Raw genomic sequence first — 20,000 nt, 5'->3', positions numbered from 1 at the left:
AAAAACTGAGAGCGAACTAATAATAATATAATAACATTATTATTATTGGCTAGTGTTTCTGTCCTGAATGGTGTTATTGTTTAATACTTTAACAGGGAAACTCCTAAAACAGTTTGTTCACTATACTGGATAACAGAGAAAACTATTAAGAATAACTTTGCATCACATAGTTCACTGCTATCCATGAAGAGAGTCTATGATGTCATACATGTAGGCTTAAAAATGCTGGGAGGTTTAACAAGTCAGTAATAAGCAGAGATGGATTCAGATTTTCAAATTTAGGGGTCTTTGGACCCCCAAATTTTTCAAGAAGGGGTCCAAAGACAAAAATTTTGCAAAATTTTATGAGGTCCAGCTAATTAATATTCAAGATTATTAAATTCTCAACCTCGGATAATGCATTTCGCGTGCTCTGATTGGTTCACTCAATCTCGGTTATCAGCTCATATACCTTGGTTTGACCTTATATGGTAAATGATTGCGTTAAGCGTTGCTAAACTAAAAATGTTTTCGCCGGAATGCGAAATTACTCTTTGAATAAAGCCAAAAAGGAGAAAAAAAACTTTTTTTGTGGAAAGTTTGGATCAATTCCGACGTTTAGACGTAACAAAAGGCAAGAAATGTTTTTGTGATGAGCCTGCGTCTGTTTGACAACAAGGTATTACACAACATCGCATCAGTTCTCATCAAGTTTTTTTCGATTTCGCTCGGATTTGCTCGCTTTTTCCGCTCGTATTTCGTACTTCCAAATTTTTGGAGTTGAAGGAATTTAATAAAACAATTATTCCATTCGCGCTTGTTGGATATGAGACTGGTTATAGCCAACTCGGCGCTACGCGCCTCGTTGGCTATTTACCATCTCATATCCAACGCGCGCTTATGGAATAATTGTTAAATATTTAATATTTGATCTATTGCCTCATGATTGCTGCTGCAATACCTTTGCAGATTCTGAATTGCACAAAAATGAAGTCTTATCCCTCCCCTCGAATATATACTTACACTGTACAATAAAATGATCAGTTTCTTGAAACTGTTATGCCCATTGATTCATCCTCTATCAAAATTGAGTTGTAATGAGCTGTCAAAGCTCCACTGATTACCTCTAAAAATGTCTCGAGGAATCTGTATGCTGTAGGAACTGATAGCTCCAATTGATAAATGATCTAGAATTTGATAGCCAAAAAAAAAGGAGAACTCAATCTCAATTTTCCATAAAAGAGCACTAATTTAGGAACAAAAGTGATACACCATTCATTGTCGCCCTTTGACTAATTGCCATGGCTAATGTTAATAATCAAGGGATTGAATACATTTAAGTTTCATTTAAACATGTTATTTTTAACACTAACTCCAAAAAAATTGCATTATTTGCAAGACAGACAAGTTACGTACGTTGCGATTGTCTCGCCTAAATTTAAGCACCCCAGATGACGTCATGCAACACTTCCGAATTCAAAAACAAGAACTTAACTCTTCAAGCTGGACAAAATCGTTGAGAAAATGAAATCATTTGACTACAAAAATTCAAAAATAGCAGCTCACCTTAAAATTTTAGGAACTGAATCATTTCTCCATAGTGAGAAATGATAATTTCGTTGTGAAGTATGCTGTTCCCACAGTTTTCCTGGCGTTTGTAATTTGCATAAACATTTGATTTTTTTTCTGCGTCCAATTGGACCCTTTGTTCTATATTGTGTGCGTTCAAAAATTGCTTAACCTATCTCTTGAGAACTTTACCTTGTAAGCTCAAATTGCTAAAAGTTTGGGAAATGACCCACTCACCACCACTGATCAACTACCACCAACGACAGATGCATTTTGAAGTTGTCTGAGCAATTATCCGAAATAGCCGAATACCCATTGACCTTCTCTGCAGATTCATTTGAGGCAAACAGGAGAACTTTCGTTGTTTGAAAAACATCAGTCACTTGTGTGACTCGCAGCAGCATTCTCCTCACCAGAATAAAACGTTAGTGGACAACAAAGAACAAATGGCTGCAGATTAAGGCTCATGCGGCCTACTTCCTGGATGAGAGCAATTAATAATAATTGTTCTATGAGGGTGCGCTGGAATGCGCCTTGTTGGTTATAATCAATTGATATCCAGCAAGCCCGAGTATAATAATAATGTTGTATTAAGAATTCCAGGATCAACAACTCTTCCATGTCGTTTTTATTGGCTTTTGCTGGCCATTTTTCTCAGAGCTGGAAAAATGTTTTCAGCTCTCTTTATTGCTGACGCGTTCCTTGTCGATATTTGGTACAGCAGGTATATGAACTGATAGCCTGTGTCTGGGGAGCCAAGGAAAATACTGGAAATCTGATATCTGTAGTTCAGTTTTTAATAATTGTATTTATTTGTACTAAACTCTGCACAGTCTTCGGGTACAAAACAATTGGAAATTGTTGTTTAATAGTCAAGAATTATTTAAAAGAAAGCTTGCTGTCCATTAATTTTTTTGCTTCATTATTCAAGGAAAGGGTTTGATCCTGAACACTGGTGGGAAATTTATTTAGTTTTGACATAGAGTATCATTGCTTATTGCTTGTTTGCGTGCATGCAGTAAAATGGGAAGTTTTGTGTTCATTTTAATAGGAGATTATGTTGTTTGTTTCAATGCAATTTTTGGCTGTAAAAGGTTTTTGTAAGATTTTTCTGTCATTGTGGATTGATGGTGTTCGAAATGATTCGACCTTAACCAATTTGCATATGTGTTTGATTTTTGATGTGCGAGTTGTTTTCATTAAGGTGATAAGAAGTTTTAGCCATTTTGTATTTCAAGGGTTCTTTCTTGCATATGATTAATAGGTACACTGTAGCCATAGTTGTGCACGTCATTGAATGCCGGGTGGTACATGTAAATGGTAGGCTTCATAACATCCAGTTGGTCAATAAATTTGGAAAATTGCTTACATGTACCTTCATGCAACGATTGATGGTGTTCGAAATGATTCGACCTTAATCAATTTGCATATGTGTTTGATTTTTGATGTGCGAGTTGTTTTCATTAAGGTGATAAGAAGTTTTAGCCATTTTGTATTTCAAGGGTTCTTTCTTGCATATGATTAATAGGTACACTGTAGCCATAGTTGTGCACGTCATTGAATGCCGGGTGGTACATGTAAATGGTAGGCGTCATAACATCCAGTTGGTCAATAAATTTGGAAAATTGCTTACATGTACCTTCATGCAACGATCATTCCATCCGGATTATTTGGCTTAGTTAATGGTAAGCACCCTAGGTTTCAATATAGCTGTTATTATAGTTGAGCTCACGTTTCAGCAGTGTCCGTGTCAGAGCGCGTGGAAGCGAGACTTTCGGGTCAATATTCAATCAGACTGAGGGAAGAGTAGGAGATTTAGCACGTGAAATGCAAAAAAAAAATGAGTTCCTATCCAGAATTTACGTTTTTCTGAGAAGAGAAACTACAGTTCTTGAGTGAAAGCTGCCTTAGATACAGTAAAAACCTGCATAAAAGAACCTTTGTTTTTCAGTTTCAGGCTGATAACATTCTTATATGTTGGGTACTTAGCAAAAAATCAGCCTCAAGCTGTTCTTAAAACATGTTCTTAAATTCTGTCTAAAAATTATACTCTGTATTGCTCAACTGGTACTGCGTAATCAGTGATTTGGTTGCACAACAGTATTGTCAAGAAAAACAATTTGATTTATACATTTGTAATTTTGCAGAGATATCTTGCTGTGTTTCACTTTCACTGTGGTATTAAAATTAAAGGACAAAGAACACAAAAAATTCCAATAAAGAAAATTGATTTTAGAATGACATGGTAATCCTGACCCAGTAATTTTTAATCTCACTGGTACCCAATTTTTCTTATATATAAGAACCAGTTGAATTTATCAGGCTGAATTGGTTCCAGTGTATATGGTATTCTCTTAAACCAAATTCAGCCTGGAGGTTCTCAATCCACATGTTCTTTTATGGGGTTTTTTATTGTAGTTTCGTACATTTGGGGTTATACTGTAATAAAACAAAATAGAGTATATTTTCAGTATACACCACATATACACATGGTATACTACATCATGTACACTTTATGTATAGTTGATGTAGAGTTTTAGTATGTGCAAAAAGTATACTTTTTGTATGATTGATGTATACTTTTTCAGTATACAAAAATATTGTATTAGTAATTTGGAACAGCTTGAAGTATACTATTAGAAGTATAACACATACATGTAGGGGAACAGTATACTAAGAGTATACACAGGTTACACCCAATATACTCCAAGTACGGTTTTTTCAAGAAAAATCTGTCTTTGGGTGGCGAGTTAGTGCTAAAATTGGGGTGCGTCTTATAGCCAAGTATTTTCGCGCAACAAAATCTTAAGATCACAATTTGAGAAGAACTTGCAGTTTAAACAACACAAGAAAAGGACACTAGTTGTCAATTTAAAAAAAGAATAGCGCTTTTAGAGACCTTTAGAACACTAAACGACGTCAAGAGAAAAGTAAACAAACGGAAATTTGCATACATGCTTAATAGCACGTGCTCAGTAACGTGATACCCATGAAAACAACACAATCGGTTGAACCTTGTTTCGAATTTGTCGCTCGCATGAAAAGTTTCTTCTCTGAAAAAACAGTGTGGAGATAAAACATACCTTCTTCGTTCATCCAGCCTTTCTTGTGCACTGAAGGTTGCATCCTTGGTGGCGTGTTGATATTCAGCTGTCGAACACCTTTGAATATGACTTTTGGTGGGAGTTGATCGCCGTTCGCTTTCACTTGAAGTCTGAAGTCTGAACTCTGACTATTTATTACGTCGGAAGGTTCAAATAAAAGTGTATGCGTTGTATGTTATGATTTTCAGGTGTCAACTTTTAGCTTTTGTTTTTGCGTATATCATTAAACGTGTGACTTTTTCACTTTGTTTACGTTAACAAAAAGAGTTCGCATGCCAATTGTGTAAGGATAATTGTTCTCAAATTCATCACATCCATTTGATAACTCTCAATTTTCAGGTGCGTCTTATAACCGAGTATTTTCGCGTAATTTTCAGTTTGAGAACTTAGCTTGATTAAATTGCAAAGTTTGGGGTGCGTCTTATAACCGAGTGCACCTTATAACCGAATAACTACGGGTAAGTATACTTCTTGTATACATATACAAAAAATATGCTTCTTGTACATGTAGATCTTTTATACATGTACTCTCATCTTGTGCACACATAGTATACTTTTTGTATACATTGTGGTATGAAACATTCTAGTTTACAAAACACTCTTGAAATACAACAGAATTATAGAAATCTGCAGGACCGCGTCATATACGAGCATGACTAGGAGGAACAAAACTACACTGTTAAATTCAACATCAGATTATTGCTATGGAGAGATCATGTTTTATGTTTAAGGTTATGTACAGTACCCAATTTCTTCATTTTGTAGTGATACTTGCAAATGCAAAACACCTAACCCTTGCAAAATAACTCTGGGAATTCCTAGGAATTATTTCCTAGGAATAGGACTGAAATTTTGGGCAATAGCTGAAATCTTCTTGAACAAGGTCAGAAAAATCAAGAAGAATAGCTTGGAAGTAACTTAGAAATAGAAGTGCACACATGTGGAGCACAAGAAACAAGGTTATAATATCCTGCTACTGTAAAATAACATTCCAGCAAATCAGAAATGTGCTGGAAACTACACAAAATCCATTGCAGTCAAGCTATTAACAGTTACTACCATAGCTCACAGACAAAAAAATTGAATACAGACTTCAAAGCAGTTACATTTTACATGTACCTAAACATATAATTCATGTCAAAATCTTTGGATTGGGTTCTTGTTCTAAATTAAAATACAAGAAAAGCTTTTAAACATTTCAGATAAACCAAAAAACTATGACAAGTCTGCAAAGAGAGATCCCCAAATACATCAAACCATAACTGGTTGAGGAGACAGAATTGGCTGCTAAGCATTTTTGTCTGCAGTAAAGGACCTTTTCCTGGTGTCCCATCAAAGAATTTTTCAGGAAGTGTCTGTTTATACTCTTTCATGGCAACTAAAAAAAAAATATAGTACATATATTTAAGTGATGCATATAGTGATTCCTCTAAATCATTGATCATTTCTATTACAATTAAAGTGTGTGAAGAGTAGACAGACTCTTTGGGCCTCTTTACTTATATTACAAATCGAGAAGGAATCATTTGTCAATCGTATACATGTAACTTGCCGTATGAGCACTTTTTTCCCAAAGCATTTGCTTCACCATTTGATCTAAAACTTCATCATTCTTGTTAAAGGTTTTCTTGTTAAAGGGTTAAAGCATTTAAGCCAAATTGCATATCCTTGCTTCACAAATTGAACGTGTGAAAATGAATTCTACATGTATGTAAATCGTTCCTCATCAAGTCAAATGTTATTCGCTTAAAGTTAACGCTTACCTTCTTACTTGAGTTGTTGTAAGCATATTCTTGCCTGGATCAGCGTTTAAAGAGTAAAACTAACAAAAAAAATTGTGACCAAGAAAGTGTGATCGCAGATACAAACGTTTGTCTGAATAAAACCGCCCAAAATCTGTAAGAGCTGGACTGGTTACCGCTGACTGCTGACCAAAATGAAAAGGGCTCACTAGTTTCCAGTCTGGTTTCTTACGTGTTATCCAAGATGGCGGACAATGACTCTCTCTCTACGGATTCATGTTAAATGAGCAAGATTAAAATATTCGAACGATATTGGAGTTCATCGAAGGGATTAAGTGCTGACTTGGAGTGTATAATTTTCAAGAGCAATGCATCATGTTCCTTTTGGGATAAGGCCGATTATGAGAGCATCAAACAAGGTAATTGATGATACAAATAATGTATTTCTCACAATCTGTAGAATGCATCAGAATAAAAGCTTTATTTTCATTTCTCCGTGTACAGAGTGATTTTATGTTCAAAGTTTGGAGCTTTTAAAGGCCATTGCTTAAGCTAAGTACATGTATATTACAAGCAGTGAATTAACTCGAAAGATATCACATTCATATTGGCATGCGTTGAATTAAGACCAAACCTTGTTATAAATGTTGAAGTTTAATAAGCTCAATTTTTCAAGGCATCAGCTAAAATCAACTCCTAAAAGGGCATTTTAACTTTGACTGTTGTCTCACTGGCACATTGAGTACTGTTGCACAAAATTCTCAAGAATTTCAACTCACTGAAGTGACCCTCAAGCCTCAAGTTGAGTCACTGAGTGGAATTCCTAAAGATTCCCATAAATTCCTAGTCCACAGTACCATTTTAGCTTTCAATCCCCAAAAATTGGCTAGAGTTCCGACTCACTGAGTATTGCTAATGGCATAATTTGGAATTCCTAGGAATTTCAAGACTGTTGAGAGACCATAATCATCAATTCTTAAAAATTATTAGATATTCATTTGAGTTGTGAAAAGGTTGACCGATGATGCATACATTAAGTATACATCTTTGATTGCTCCTCGTAAAGTTCATACACAGAGTATACACTACAAGTTATGTTGTTAATGGGGTGACCAATGATGTATACAATAAGCATACATCTTTCAACATCTTCCATGAAGGTCATTCGTGATGTATACACAAAGTATACAGGCCAGACACAACTGAACACTGATCCTGAAAGTATACATCACCATGAATTGGCAAGCTGAAGTTTCCCATGATGTATATTTGATGTATACTAAATTTATACACCTAATGGATGTACATGTAATACAGATAATGTATACTTTTTGTATACAAAAAGTATACTAACCATACTTCAATTTTGATAAGGATATTCAGTTAACACTGCTGTTTTTCACATGCCCAATGATGTATAAATTTATAGCTTTCATGACTTAATTTGAGTCTCATATGCATGTTTCAGCGCCAAGGAAAATTGGCAGAACACTTCCGTCCCCAGAGGTTGTCCAGCCTCCCCACCTCCAGCCTGACAGTATGTATGAAGGGGGGGGGGGGGGGGTGGACGTACGATGATGTATTAAGGATCTAGTCTGTTTTTATATTGCTTGCATTCAGTCAGTTTTACTATATGCCTGTCAAGTGTTTCACTATAGTCTACCTTAGTATCCTAGCTCAGCCTTAGAAAGAGTACAAAGGAGAGCCATGCATATTATATAATTATGGCTACGATGTGTCGTACATTGATGCTCTTAAGACCGCAAATATTAATAGTTTATCGCGAAGAAGATCTGAACTGGGTCAGAGTTTTTTTTAACAAACCATTTCTAATCCTAACAATCAGTTATTTCACGTATTATCATTTAACGCTAATCATCCTTCAGTAACCCTGCGTAATCCAAGGGTTTTTACAACGCCCTTGTGTAAGACTAATAGGTTCAGTAATATCTTTATTAACGCTAGCGCTAGGATTTATGACTCTAAATAAACTTTCTTTATTTATATAACGAATACCATTAGTCAATTCTCCATTCGGTACCTTATAATTTATAATTTTTATATGTGTATATATATTTTTATATAATTTTTTTTTTCCCTTCCCCTTAGTTTTCATAGTTGTAACAAGAATCCTAGATTTATCTTAATGTATCATAATAGTTAATTAATATATTTTACTTATTGAATTAAATTTTTTAATTATTTAATGTAAACCTTATCAATTCAGTTATAACTGCAATCTAAGGTAATAATAAAGTATCTATCTGTCTATCTAAAATTACTTCTCGCATGGATAGATTTCCCAAAAATTCTTACCCATGGTGCTGGGGTGGAGTGCTTTGCGCCCGGGAGCCCCACTATGAAGTTAGCAATATATTCGAAATTTTCTTAAAATATAATTGTTAATAGAGAAAAAAAGTATATTTCAGGGATTTATTTATTTTATTTTATGTTTTAAGCATGTTTTTGTCTTTCTTGAAAAATCCAATTTTAACATAATTTTAGTGTACAATACATGTAGTTCAAATTTTACCTTATTATTATTATTAATATTATTGTTGTTGTTGTTACTATTATTGTTATTGTTATTGTTATTGTTATTATTATTTATTATTTATTATCATTATTAACTGTCCTTATCGACTCCAGCTACAATGACTTATCACTTCGATTTCTGGATTCAATTGCCACAGGAATTTATATTTACGATCAAAAGGCAGCATCATTATTATCTTCCACACTAACACTAATTCAGGGGTTTTTCTAAAAGCAGGCTAGCAGCCTGCAGCCGACGGCCTGGCGGCCAGAAGGCCCAGCGGCCCACGGCCCGCAGCCCGTGACGGCCTGGCAGCCAGGAGGCCCGGCAGCCCTGCTCTGATTTTCCACATATTTTTTGTACAGCATAAAATCCATGCCCATGCACAGATCTGCATCTTCATTTACCATTTTAATAATCATTTCAATCCTTTTCAATCCTTTCTTTCGTTGCATGTTGCTACGTGAAAAATGTTGACATTCTCTGTTTATTCGTCTGTTTACAGAACGCGATAGAGAGGAAGTCCATTCTCAGACGATGTAAGTTATTTTGAAACCACAGTTTGAGATTGAAAATTTCATAAGCTAAATGATGAGATATGTAAACTGCGAATTGTCTCTGAATTGCGTTTGTCAGTTTATCAGGCAATCACATTCTCACTTGGTACTTCTGTGCAATGGCAGGCAACAGTTTTGAAAGGCGGTCGATTTGCATTTGCATGCTTTCTTTGTGTAACTCTGAAAGTTAAAAAAAAAAGATTCGCAGTTCACATCTCATTATTTGTGATATTTTCACTTTCAAAGTATGGTTTGAAAATAACTTAGTTACATTGTTCGATAATGAAAGTCCTCTATTGTGCTATCGCTTTCTGTAAAGAGACGAACGAACAAAGAATAAAAACGTTTTTATCTGAACAACATTCAGCAAACAGAAACAAGGATTCAATGATTAAATGGTAAAAGAATTCAAACTCACGGTCCATTTTGCATGCCCAAACCCGATGCAGATCTGTGCATGTGCGTGCATTTACCATTGGACAAAAAAACTGTGGAAATTTAGGACCGGGTCTCCGAGCCGTCGCAGGCCATGGGCTGCAGGCTGCTGGGCCTTCGGGCCACTGAGCCGTTGTGGACCGTGAGCTGCAGGCCCCTGGACCGTGGGCCTGCTTTTTGCAAAACCCTACTTTCACAGAACTGATAAACTCCTCAAGTTAAGTAAATATTTCAGCAATAACTTATAAGGCCAGGTGCAGATCCAACTTTTCTGTGTTAATGGATACAAAGGTCGTTAATTCTGGCTTTTTTTTTTACCTCGCAGAATCACAAGTGACTATTACACCCCATTTCTTGAGCCCAGTTCTTGTTTTTGAAGGAGAGCCTTTAACACTAAAATGGACCTTCAGCATTCAAGGAGGTTCATTTCGTCGAGTGGAATTTCAAACTTTTGGAGCATCTGTTCCTATCATAGAAGCATCTCTTTCTGGAAACCCAGTTACCATTGATGATCGAGTGTCAGTGAATATTACAGCAACAGATGTAACAATCATGTTTCGTACCGTGGACACAAAAGACAGTAACAATTATACCTTGGTAGTCCTAGCCGATGGACCAAGCAGTGGCATAGCAGATATGAAAATTATAGTGCAGGGTAAGCTTAAAGTTTAACATCTCTCTTGAGGTTGAATATAAGGTTGTGGAGAAAGAGAAAAAAATTTCCATGTAATTTCAGCTCAAATGCTCAAGTACCACAAACTTAAAAGGTAGTAATAAATGTTTTTTTTTTTTTTTTGTCGGGTTGTGCATTTTACTGTGGTTTGAGCTGCAGATGACTCATCAAACAACTGGTCTATTACTGGAATTTCTGTTACAATAAGCAATTAACAGTGTTGGGTATACCGGTATTCCTTGGCTTTGTTGATTTCAAAAGTGGAAAAAAGGCACTTGGAGGTTTTATCAAAGATATAAGATGTAGTTAAAAATACAGAAACAGTGAACATAGTATGGAGATGAAATTTCTTACGAATTAACAAAGTAACAATTAATTCAAAGAAAAAGCTTTAAAAAGTAGTGCCTGTGTTCTAAGCTTCCTCAATTTGTGGTCAGAAATTTATGGAAGTGTGTTTCAAAGTACAACAGACAACATTCTGTCAATATTTTTATCACCTTAAGAGCAGTTCTCTGAGAAAGTCAAGCAAAGTTGGAGATACATGTACAAGTATGTTGCCTGGGGAGAATATGACATAAAGCTTTCTCATCATGATGGGTGCAAGAAACCAGACCACAGAAATTTGAAGCTAAATTGTTATTAAAATTCACCACTCTAGAATTTAAAGAAGCTGTCTCTAAATGGGTAACATGTACATGTATGTGTCTACTTCTTGCATAGATGCCGAGTCAGTTCTAATGAAATTCCTCCAGAAAGGAGACTTATGCCTTAAATTACTAAAGGATGTTTCAAGACTGCTTTGCCTTTTATGAACTGCAAGGAAAAAATGTTGGCATGCAAAATTAATAATAATTATTAAAGTGCTACTATGATCAAATTTTTATCCGTTTAATTTTTTGGTTTATCACATAGAGTACCATGAAACATTAAAAACGCTGTTTACCGTTTGGAAATATCTGCATTGGTTCCGGAGATATTTAAGTTTGAAAAATGTGTGAAATATGCAAATAAGAAGGCTGATGACGTCATTCACCCAACCCAATAGAACATCAAGAATATAAATAGAGCTATCTCGGTCAATTTGCAACAGAGACCATTGAAACTTGGTGAGTTAATAGTTCTGAAGGCAACACACCTACGACTGTAAAGAATTGGTTCCCATGGCAACTAACTCTTTTCCAGTCCCCTCCAACCTGATTTCAATATTTTGGTGATCTCAGGCTAGAAAAACATTTACCAAGGCCACAAACTCGACCTAACATCTTTATATGCTGGCAGGATCATACAGATGAGGCACCATTTGCAAATATCAAAACAGAACACCAAAGGTGGCCTGCAAAGCCTTTAATATCAGGGAGGACTGGAACCCAGTATGTTGCCATGGTAACAAAAATGGTATGCTCATATTGTGGAACACATCTACTAGAATCTTACTGCAAAGAATGAAGTATTTCTGATACAAATTGGCTGAGATATCTTTCTCCATCTTACTTGATGAAAATTTTGTTGGGTTTATGACGTCATCACTTGGCTAATTTGCATGTTAAAAAAATTTGAATATCTCCAGAACAAAAAGAGATATTTGAAATTGGTAAACAACATTCTTCTTCTCGTGCAGACTACAATGTACATGTTTATGTAACACAATGGCTTAAATAGGGAAAATGCAAATTTCGTCATAGTAGCACTTTAAAACTACTAAAAGTACATAAAAAATTAGCTATTTTTAAAATAGAGTATACAATACAAATAATTTATTAGTAAAGGCACTGTAGAGTGATTTGAAAGCAAGCCTGGAAAAGCCAATCTTTTTTTGTTTGATTTTGTCTTCATTCTTTTTGCAATTGTTACATGTATAATTTACAATAATTTTTCTTCACATTGGTTTCAACTTATTGTATGTAAAACAAGACGCCTTTACGCATTTGCACAAGATGGATCGATGTAAGCTTATTAAGATTTATGGAAAAGGAAAAGAAAGGAACTTAATTTAAGTGACTAGTCATTCTAGCCCTGGAGCACTAATTGGGGACACTGTAAACTGAAGTAAAGCAAATCAAGTCAAATGTTGGTTTTTGAAAAGAGGAGAAATCTGGAGTACCCAGAGAAAAATCTCTTAGACTAGGTGCAGAATAGAGAACCAACAAACTCAACTCACATAATGTGACCCTCCACGGGAAAGCAGTGAATGAGGTGAACACACGTGCATGGCACGTTAGCGCGTTGAAACAAAAGGAGCGTTACTCAACACATTAGCTGCGTGTTTAAGTAGCATTCCTCATTAAACTTGAAGCATTTGTCTTTTACACACGCTAAAGACAAAAGAGCATGTGATGAGCTTTGCATGTGCTGACACACTTACGGTGCCAACTTCTAACACGCTGAACCTTCTAATTCTATCAAGCCCATATCGCATGAACTGTAAACTGCTTGTGTTAATAGAGACTGTATCGCCACTAGTGAAGTTTGCTAATGTCGAGGTCATCATTCAGTTTAAATAATATATTTCGCTGATCATTTTGAAGCTTCCCTGCTAGCAGAGGTCTCACAGCGTGAGAGACCTCTGCTAGCTGGGAATTTTGAAGCTTGCAGACACAGTCTCACTTGATCAAGGTGACATTGCCTTGTTTCTTGCAATTGCACTTCTACCAGCAGTCTATTAAAGTAGTGAAAACGTAAAGCAAACGTAACAGAGTTCAGTTAATAATGGCAAATTTTCAAAATTTGTCCATCGTCCATGCGGTCTGTCATATTGATTTCCAATTTTTGTTTCAATACAAAGGACGGAAACAAGGTCAAGAGGCAAGGCCACTGTATCTATTTGAAGTCGGTGTGTTTTGTGGCATATTGTGTCACGTGCTGTGGAGACTCTCTAACTACAAATGTACCCAAACTGAGTCATCGTCCATTTTGCACGCCCAAGGCCGATGCAGATCTGTGCATGTGCATGGATTTACTGCTGGACAAAAAAACTGTGGAAAATTAGGACTGGGCCACCAGGCCTCTGGACCGCTGGGCCATCGTGGGCCGTGGCCCACGGGCTGCTGGGCTGTGGGCCTGCTTTTAGCAATGTTACGTGCAGGAATAACCAATAAATGTCCGCAAACAAGGCATAAGTGAAAATAACTCCTGAGTATGATATAAAGCACGCAACACGAGTGTGACAATGAGCAGTTACCCTTTTTCACTATTATTTATTTAGTTTTACACTGTTATTTACAAGCCTGCTTTTTTATACTTCTACTCCAAGCATCTAGAAAGTTCTGTTGCTATTTATAGTCAATTACAAGTTGTGCTATTTGTGGAAATTGCTGAGTCACGTCAAAGAAATTTCTGGAATATTGCAGATTGTACGATCACTCTAGAAAAGTCTGGAATTGCATGACAGATAAACCAAAAATAACTCTGATCCTCGTAACAGCAAAACCCTACTTTCAGAGAACTGATGAACTCCTTAAGTTAAGTAATGTAAATACTTCAACAGCAAGGCTAGGTGCAGATCCAACTTTTCTCTGTTACTGGATACTTAAAGGTCGTTAATTCTAGGTTTTGTTTTTTTTACCCCACAGAATCACAAGTGACTATTACACCCCATTTCTCGAGCCCAGTTCTTGTTTTGGAAGGACGGCCTGTAACACTAAAATGGACCTACAGCATTCAAGGAGATTCATTTCGTCGAGTGGAATTTCGAATTTCTGGAGCATCTGTTCCCATCATAGAAGAGTCTCTTTCTGGAAACCCATTTACGTTTGATGATCGAGTGTCAGTGAATATTACGGCAACATACTTAACAATCATGTTTCGTACCGTGGACACAAAAGACAGCAACAATTATACCTTGGTTGTCCTAGCCAATAGACCTACCAGTGGCACAGCAGATATGAAAATTATAGTGCAGGGTAAGTAAGCTTGAATTTTAACATCTCTCTAGAGGTTGAATATAAGGGACCAGTTACTTTTGTGTTGTTGAGAAACAGAAAACGGTTTCCATGTAATTTGAGCTCAAGTGCTCAAATGCCACAAACTTAAAAGTTAGTTGTTTTTTTTTGTTGGGTTGTGCATTTTATTGTGGTTTGAGCTGCAGATAACTCATCAAACAACTGGTCTAAAATACTGGAATTTCTGTTAGAATTATAAGCAATTAAAAGTGTTGGGTATCTTCCTTGGCTTTGTTGATTTCAAAAGTGGAAAAAAAGGCACTTGGAAAAGACGGGCTATGGTTTTATCAAAGACATAAAATAGTTAAAAATATGAAAACAGTGAACATTGTATGGAGATGAAATTTCTTACAGATTAACAAAATGACAATTAATTCAAAGAAAAAGCTTTAAAAAGTAACGCCTGTGTTCTAAGCTTCCTCAATTTGTGGTCAGAAATTTATTGGAAGTGTTTCAAAGTACAACAGACAACATTCTGTCAATATTTTTATCACCTTAAGAGCAGTTCTCTGAGAAAGTCAAGCAAAGTTGGAGATACATGTACAAGTATGTTGCCTGGGGAGAATATGACATAAAGCTTTCTCATCATGATGGCCGGTGCAATTTAAGAAACCAGACCACAGAAATTTGAAGCTAAATTGTTATTAAAATTCACCACTCTAGAATTTAAAGAAGCTGCCTCTAAATGGGTAACATGTATCTGTCTACTTCTTGCGTAGATGCAAGTCAGTTCTAATGAAATTCCTCCAGAAAGGAGACCTGTGCCTTAAATTACTAAAAGATGTTTCAAAATTGCTTTGCCTTTTATGAACGGCAAGGAAAAAATGTTGGCATGCAAAATTAATAATAATTAAGATCTATGAAAAGGAAAAGAAAAGGAAAGGAACTTAATTTAAGTGACTAGTCGTTCTAGCCCTGGAGCACTAATTGGGGACACTGTAAACTGAAGTAAAGCAAATCAAGTCAAATGTTGGTTTTTGAAGAGAGGAGAAATCTGGAGTACCCAGAGAAAAATCTCTTAGACTAGGTGCAGAATAGAGAACCAACAAACTCAACTCACATAATGTGACCCTCCACGGGAAAGCAGTGAATAAGGTGAACACACGCGCATGGCACGTTAGCACGACACGCTTACGGTGCCAACGTCTAACACGCTGAACCTACTATTTCTATCGAGCCCATGTCGAATGAACTGTAAACTGCTTGTGTCACAGACTATATCGCCACTAAATACCGGTAATATAATTATTTCGCTGATCATTTTGAAGCTTCCCTGCTAGCAGAGGTCTCACAGCGTGAGAGACCTCTGCTTATTCCTCTAGCTGGGAATTTTGAAGCTTGTAGACACAGTCTCACTTGATCAAGGTGACATTGCCTTGTTTCTTGCGATTGCACTTCTACTCTACCAGCAGTCTATTCAAGTAGTCAAAACTTAAAGCAAAGTTAACGTAGCAGAGTTCAGTTAAAAATGACAAATTTTCAAAATTTGTCCATCGTCCATGCGGTCTGTCATATTGATTTGTTGTTTCAATACAAAGGACGGAAACAAGGTTAAGAGGCAAGGCCACTGTATCTATTTGAAGTCGGTGTGTTTTGTGACGCATTGTGTTACGTACTGTGGAGACTCTAACCACAAATGTATTTAAACTGTGGTTGTTGTCATTGCTTGTGTTTTTCGCGACATAAATTTTAAAAGAGCGTTTCATCAAAGATTGAGGAAAGTTTTGTACATGTGGACTACCTGTGGACCTTGCTTATTCCTGCGAGCATGGTTTTTTTTCTGGGAAATGCAATAGAAGCATTAACGTAGAGCAAAGGGACCTGCCGCTGTCTCACATAATTCTGTAGTTTAGCTAGTTCTGTAAATTAGGCATTCAAGTAAGCATGATCAGTGCAGTTTTTAGCTCAGTGGGCTGACCAACCATCCTTGGTTTATCATCGGCAAATCAGTGACAAACAGTGAGATGCTGCTGACGTTGGAAATGAACATCTGTTACACAAGTTGACTGCGTAAATTTCACATCCATTTGTTGACAAATGCTGGCTGTAACAAACAATGCCTTCACATTTCTGACGTTCAGACTCCACGTGCTAACTACACCTATACATCAAGCAATAGTGAGGGAAATGATTCAGAAACCACACTTCTTAGTAAGTTACAGTGACTTTGTAGTTAATGGAGACTTCTGGGCAATCCATAAATGGAAATCACTTGTACACTTGTAAGTTGAGGACTTAAATGTACATGTAATTAAAAGTAATTATAAAGACAGATTCTTTCAAACCTAAGCTAAAATAATTTATTGTGACAATGACAACAGTCGGTTACTCTATTGAAACCCCTGAGTGCAACGTTAACTTGCTGTAAAATGTGGGAGGTCTTTTTTACACCTGTACATTAGCAAGCGGCATGTGCTTTAACCCCACCATACCCAACAGACTAAGAGACACCTTTTCTTCAGGTACCTACAAGTAGTTGCTTTAGGTCTTCTTGGTTAGTTACACTGTAGTTTATTTTTTGGTAATGTCGATATTCAGTGCATCCCATGTTGAATGTTAAATTTACCAGTTAATTAGAAGGGTTGTATGTTTTTTTTTTTTGCCACAGTCATTGGATGGAAAAAGATTTCCTTGCGCATCAGCACAAGTGGAGAACGTGATAAAAACGATTCTGTGTGGAAGATAATTGAGAGTGAGGTATTGCACTGTAGAATTAATACTTTTTTCAGGGAACAAAGGAGTTTGGAAAGTGACGAAGTTAAATGATCATTTAGGAGGTAGTCAGGCAGGCATTCTATGCCTTTGAGACAATTGATGGCTGTACAAGACATTTTTGACTAAGAAAATGGGCTTTGCCATTCGATTTACAAGGCATACACTGTCAGTTGCCCAGCTCTCAACCCACTAACTCCTAAAAAACCGTTCCCCATTGACAAGTAAAATTAATCATCTCCGTTAGACAAAGTAAAACGTACTAATTAGTATCACTTCCAGGGGGCAGTTTCTCGAAAATCCCGAAACTTTACGGGCCATTTTCGGGTGTCACAATTCCCTTTGTAACTCAAGAATGGAAAGCATTTAATTCGTCAAACTTCACACTGATTTTTCTTTCTGTTACCTTGAAAACATGTTAAAAGATCGGCTTTCCAAAACAAGCGGTTGGCAATTCCGCAGATGGCTTTTCGGACCTGAAAAGTTTTCGGGACTTTCGGGAAACGGGCCCCAGGAGTCAATGTGTTAATGACAGAATACAGCATGTCAAGAAATACGTGACGTATAATAAGACACTTCCTGATTTAGACCAGTGTCATTTAGTGCCTGCTTGCCTTCTTTACCAACTTCAACATCACCAATGTGTAGGAATACATGTACAGACAATTGCAGTTTTACTTCACATTGTCCCCTAAACGTTTCTCCCAGCGTAAAGGTTATAAGCCAGGTAGGTTAATTTAAAAATAATTCTAACCCTAATAATGATATACAGGAAAATTACACGATTCTGATTGGCTGAGAGCAGTGCAGTTCAAGTGTAACAGTGCAAAAAAGTGGAATACCAGTGCAAATTACACATTGAAATTCTGGATTATGATTGTCTAATAAACAATAGGGTTTGGTCAGAAAGGATAAAAAATTTTGTCTTCAAATCATTGTATCAAGCGTGCGACCTGGATGGCGCAATTTATGGCACATTTTTTCACTGATTGCGTGATATGCATTTGTTTCTTCTGCTTAACCATCTTTAATTTTTTGGATATATTATTAATAGGTAAGCACATGATTTTTCTCATGCAATGTGGAATAAATAAGCACTTGTAAATTTTTTTAAAGATTACAAATTGCACTTGCCAATCTTGCTTTATAATCTTTGAAAAAATATACCCATGCTTATTTATTCCAAAATATTGCACTCGAAATCATGTGATTACCTAATGTATGCTAACACTCATCTTATTGGTGGAAGGAGGTAGCAGAATTAATGCTTGGACCTAAGAGGACTCTTTGTGACACCAAAATTGGGTTAAATAGTTGTCAGTAAACTAATTTGGTTCAAACTCGGAATTTGTTTAGAAATTCACTGAAACCCTTTTGTGCCCTTAAAAGTCACTCGTTGGTTAGCTCTGATTTGGTTCTTTTATCGTCATTTAGTCAGTCAGTAATCTGCCCAACTGTCCCTTGTTACAATCCAAACCATTGCCAGCACAATAGTCAGTGTGGGAATTTAAACTAGACCAAGTCCATGTTGTGAATCTGCCTTTACATCATTTAGAATACCCTACTGCCAGAGACAGCCCAATTGCAGGTTGATAGTTGAGATCCTGACTTGCCCCGACGGGTTTAAAACATGGACATCTGGTCACTACTGTTGATTTATGTCTTATTAGTTAACAAGTTGTCTTTGGCATGGTCACCATGGTATTTAACAATTAATCTACGCGGGTGCGCTGGATATGAAGTGATAGATACAATGTAACACACCAAGGTGGTTATAAGGGCGATTCCACCGTCACAGGGGTTACATCCAGACACAATTTTTACCTTTTAGACTGGCCTTGACCAAAGATGAATAGCAGTTTTAAGTCTTAACTTCGATGAACATATTTGTGCATACTGATATGTTAATTGTGTGATTCAGTTTTTCCCTTATGCTCTCTTTCAGAGAAATATTATAGGAAAAAATACATTGTCACAGTGCATCGACATTAAGTGAAATTTCCTGTGAACTATCAAAGTGTTCTACAAAACCTACTTTAAATATCTGCAGTTTGGTCATCGTTTTAACTGAAAATGTTGATTTCACTTTCACTACAATTGACAATTTTTAAAGAATACTTCAAAGTGAAGGTCACGGACGTTACAATCACTGTCACGGACGTTACACTGTGCGAATAAGTCGACTATTTTGAAGTGTAGATTACAATCTTTTTGCACTACAAAATGTTACTTGGCCATTTAAAGTGAATTGAATAAATTTATGTCATAATTTCCTTAATTAATTGCCATTTCATGTCAAACCCATGAAACACATGTATTCAGGGTTGTTTTGGGGATATTACATGATTTATTAAAGAGGGTGGAGAAGATGGTGTCGTTTGGTCAACTCATAGACCAGTCAATTGACATAAAGAAATGGTCTTTCTATGCAAACAAGCCTAACGAGATCCCCCAGCAAGCTATCACATATGTATGGTATCTTCACTTGCCTGTATGCAAGATGTCTGACAACCAGGTGTTCCGTGATCACTCAAACCAACATTTCAGCCTACAGGCAACTGATGATCCAACAATTGCATCAGAAAAAGCTGTCTCCAATTCCACCACCACCCATTCAACCAGGGGAATACTATGCTGTTAATTATGTCAAAAACTACTACTTTGGCAGGGTTTTGGACTCAACTGCAGTTTTGTGCGATTCAAGTTCCTGCACAGAGTAGGAGCAACCAGCTATCATTGGCCAAGACTAAACAAT

At 36.5% G+C, this 20,000-nt stretch overlaps 1 protein-coding gene and 1 long non-coding RNA gene across 5 annotated transcripts in view; one reads left to right on the top strand and one right to left on the bottom strand.

Moving 5' to 3' along the window:
* LOC137982398 (uncharacterized) overlaps nt 1-20,000 on the top strand; it is a 30,048-nt gene that overhangs the window by 650 nt on the left and 9,398 nt on the right. For 2 of the 4 annotated variants that reach the window (XM_068829516.1, XM_068829515.1), the window contains exons 1-5: nt 6,649-6,813; nt 7,863-7,931; nt 10,248-10,577; nt 14,165-14,494; nt 17,142-17,230. In XM_068829516.1, the coding sequence (XP_068685617.1) occupies nt 6,678-6,813; nt 7,863-7,931; nt 10,248-10,577; nt 14,165-14,494; nt 17,142-17,230 (954 nt within the window). In that variant the 5' untranslated portion in view covers nt 6,649-6,677. Of the gene's footprint in view, nt 1-6,648; nt 6,814-7,862; nt 7,932-10,247; nt 10,578-14,164; nt 14,495-17,141; nt 17,231-20,000 lie in introns of those variants that run through there. The other 2 variants (XM_068829517.1, XM_068829518.1) reach the window with 2 other exon arrangements.
* LOC137982440 (uncharacterized) lies at nt 5,594-6,538 on the bottom strand. The gene is made up of 2 exons (XR_011118701.1): nt 6,416-6,538; nt 5,594-6,030 (listed from the first exon to the last, which is right to left on the bottom strand). It is a non-coding gene; the product is annotated as an uncharacterized lncRNA (long non-coding RNA).

Source organism: Montipora foliosa, chromosome 13 (genome assembly GCF_036669935.1).
Source record: "Montipora foliosa isolate CH-2021 chromosome 13, ASM3666993v2, whole genome shotgun sequence".
In the NCBI taxonomy this organism is placed as follows: Eukaryota; Metazoa; Cnidaria; class Anthozoa; order Scleractinia; family Acroporidae; genus Montipora; species Montipora foliosa.
This window is presented reverse-complemented; position numbering and strand designations above follow the sequence as displayed.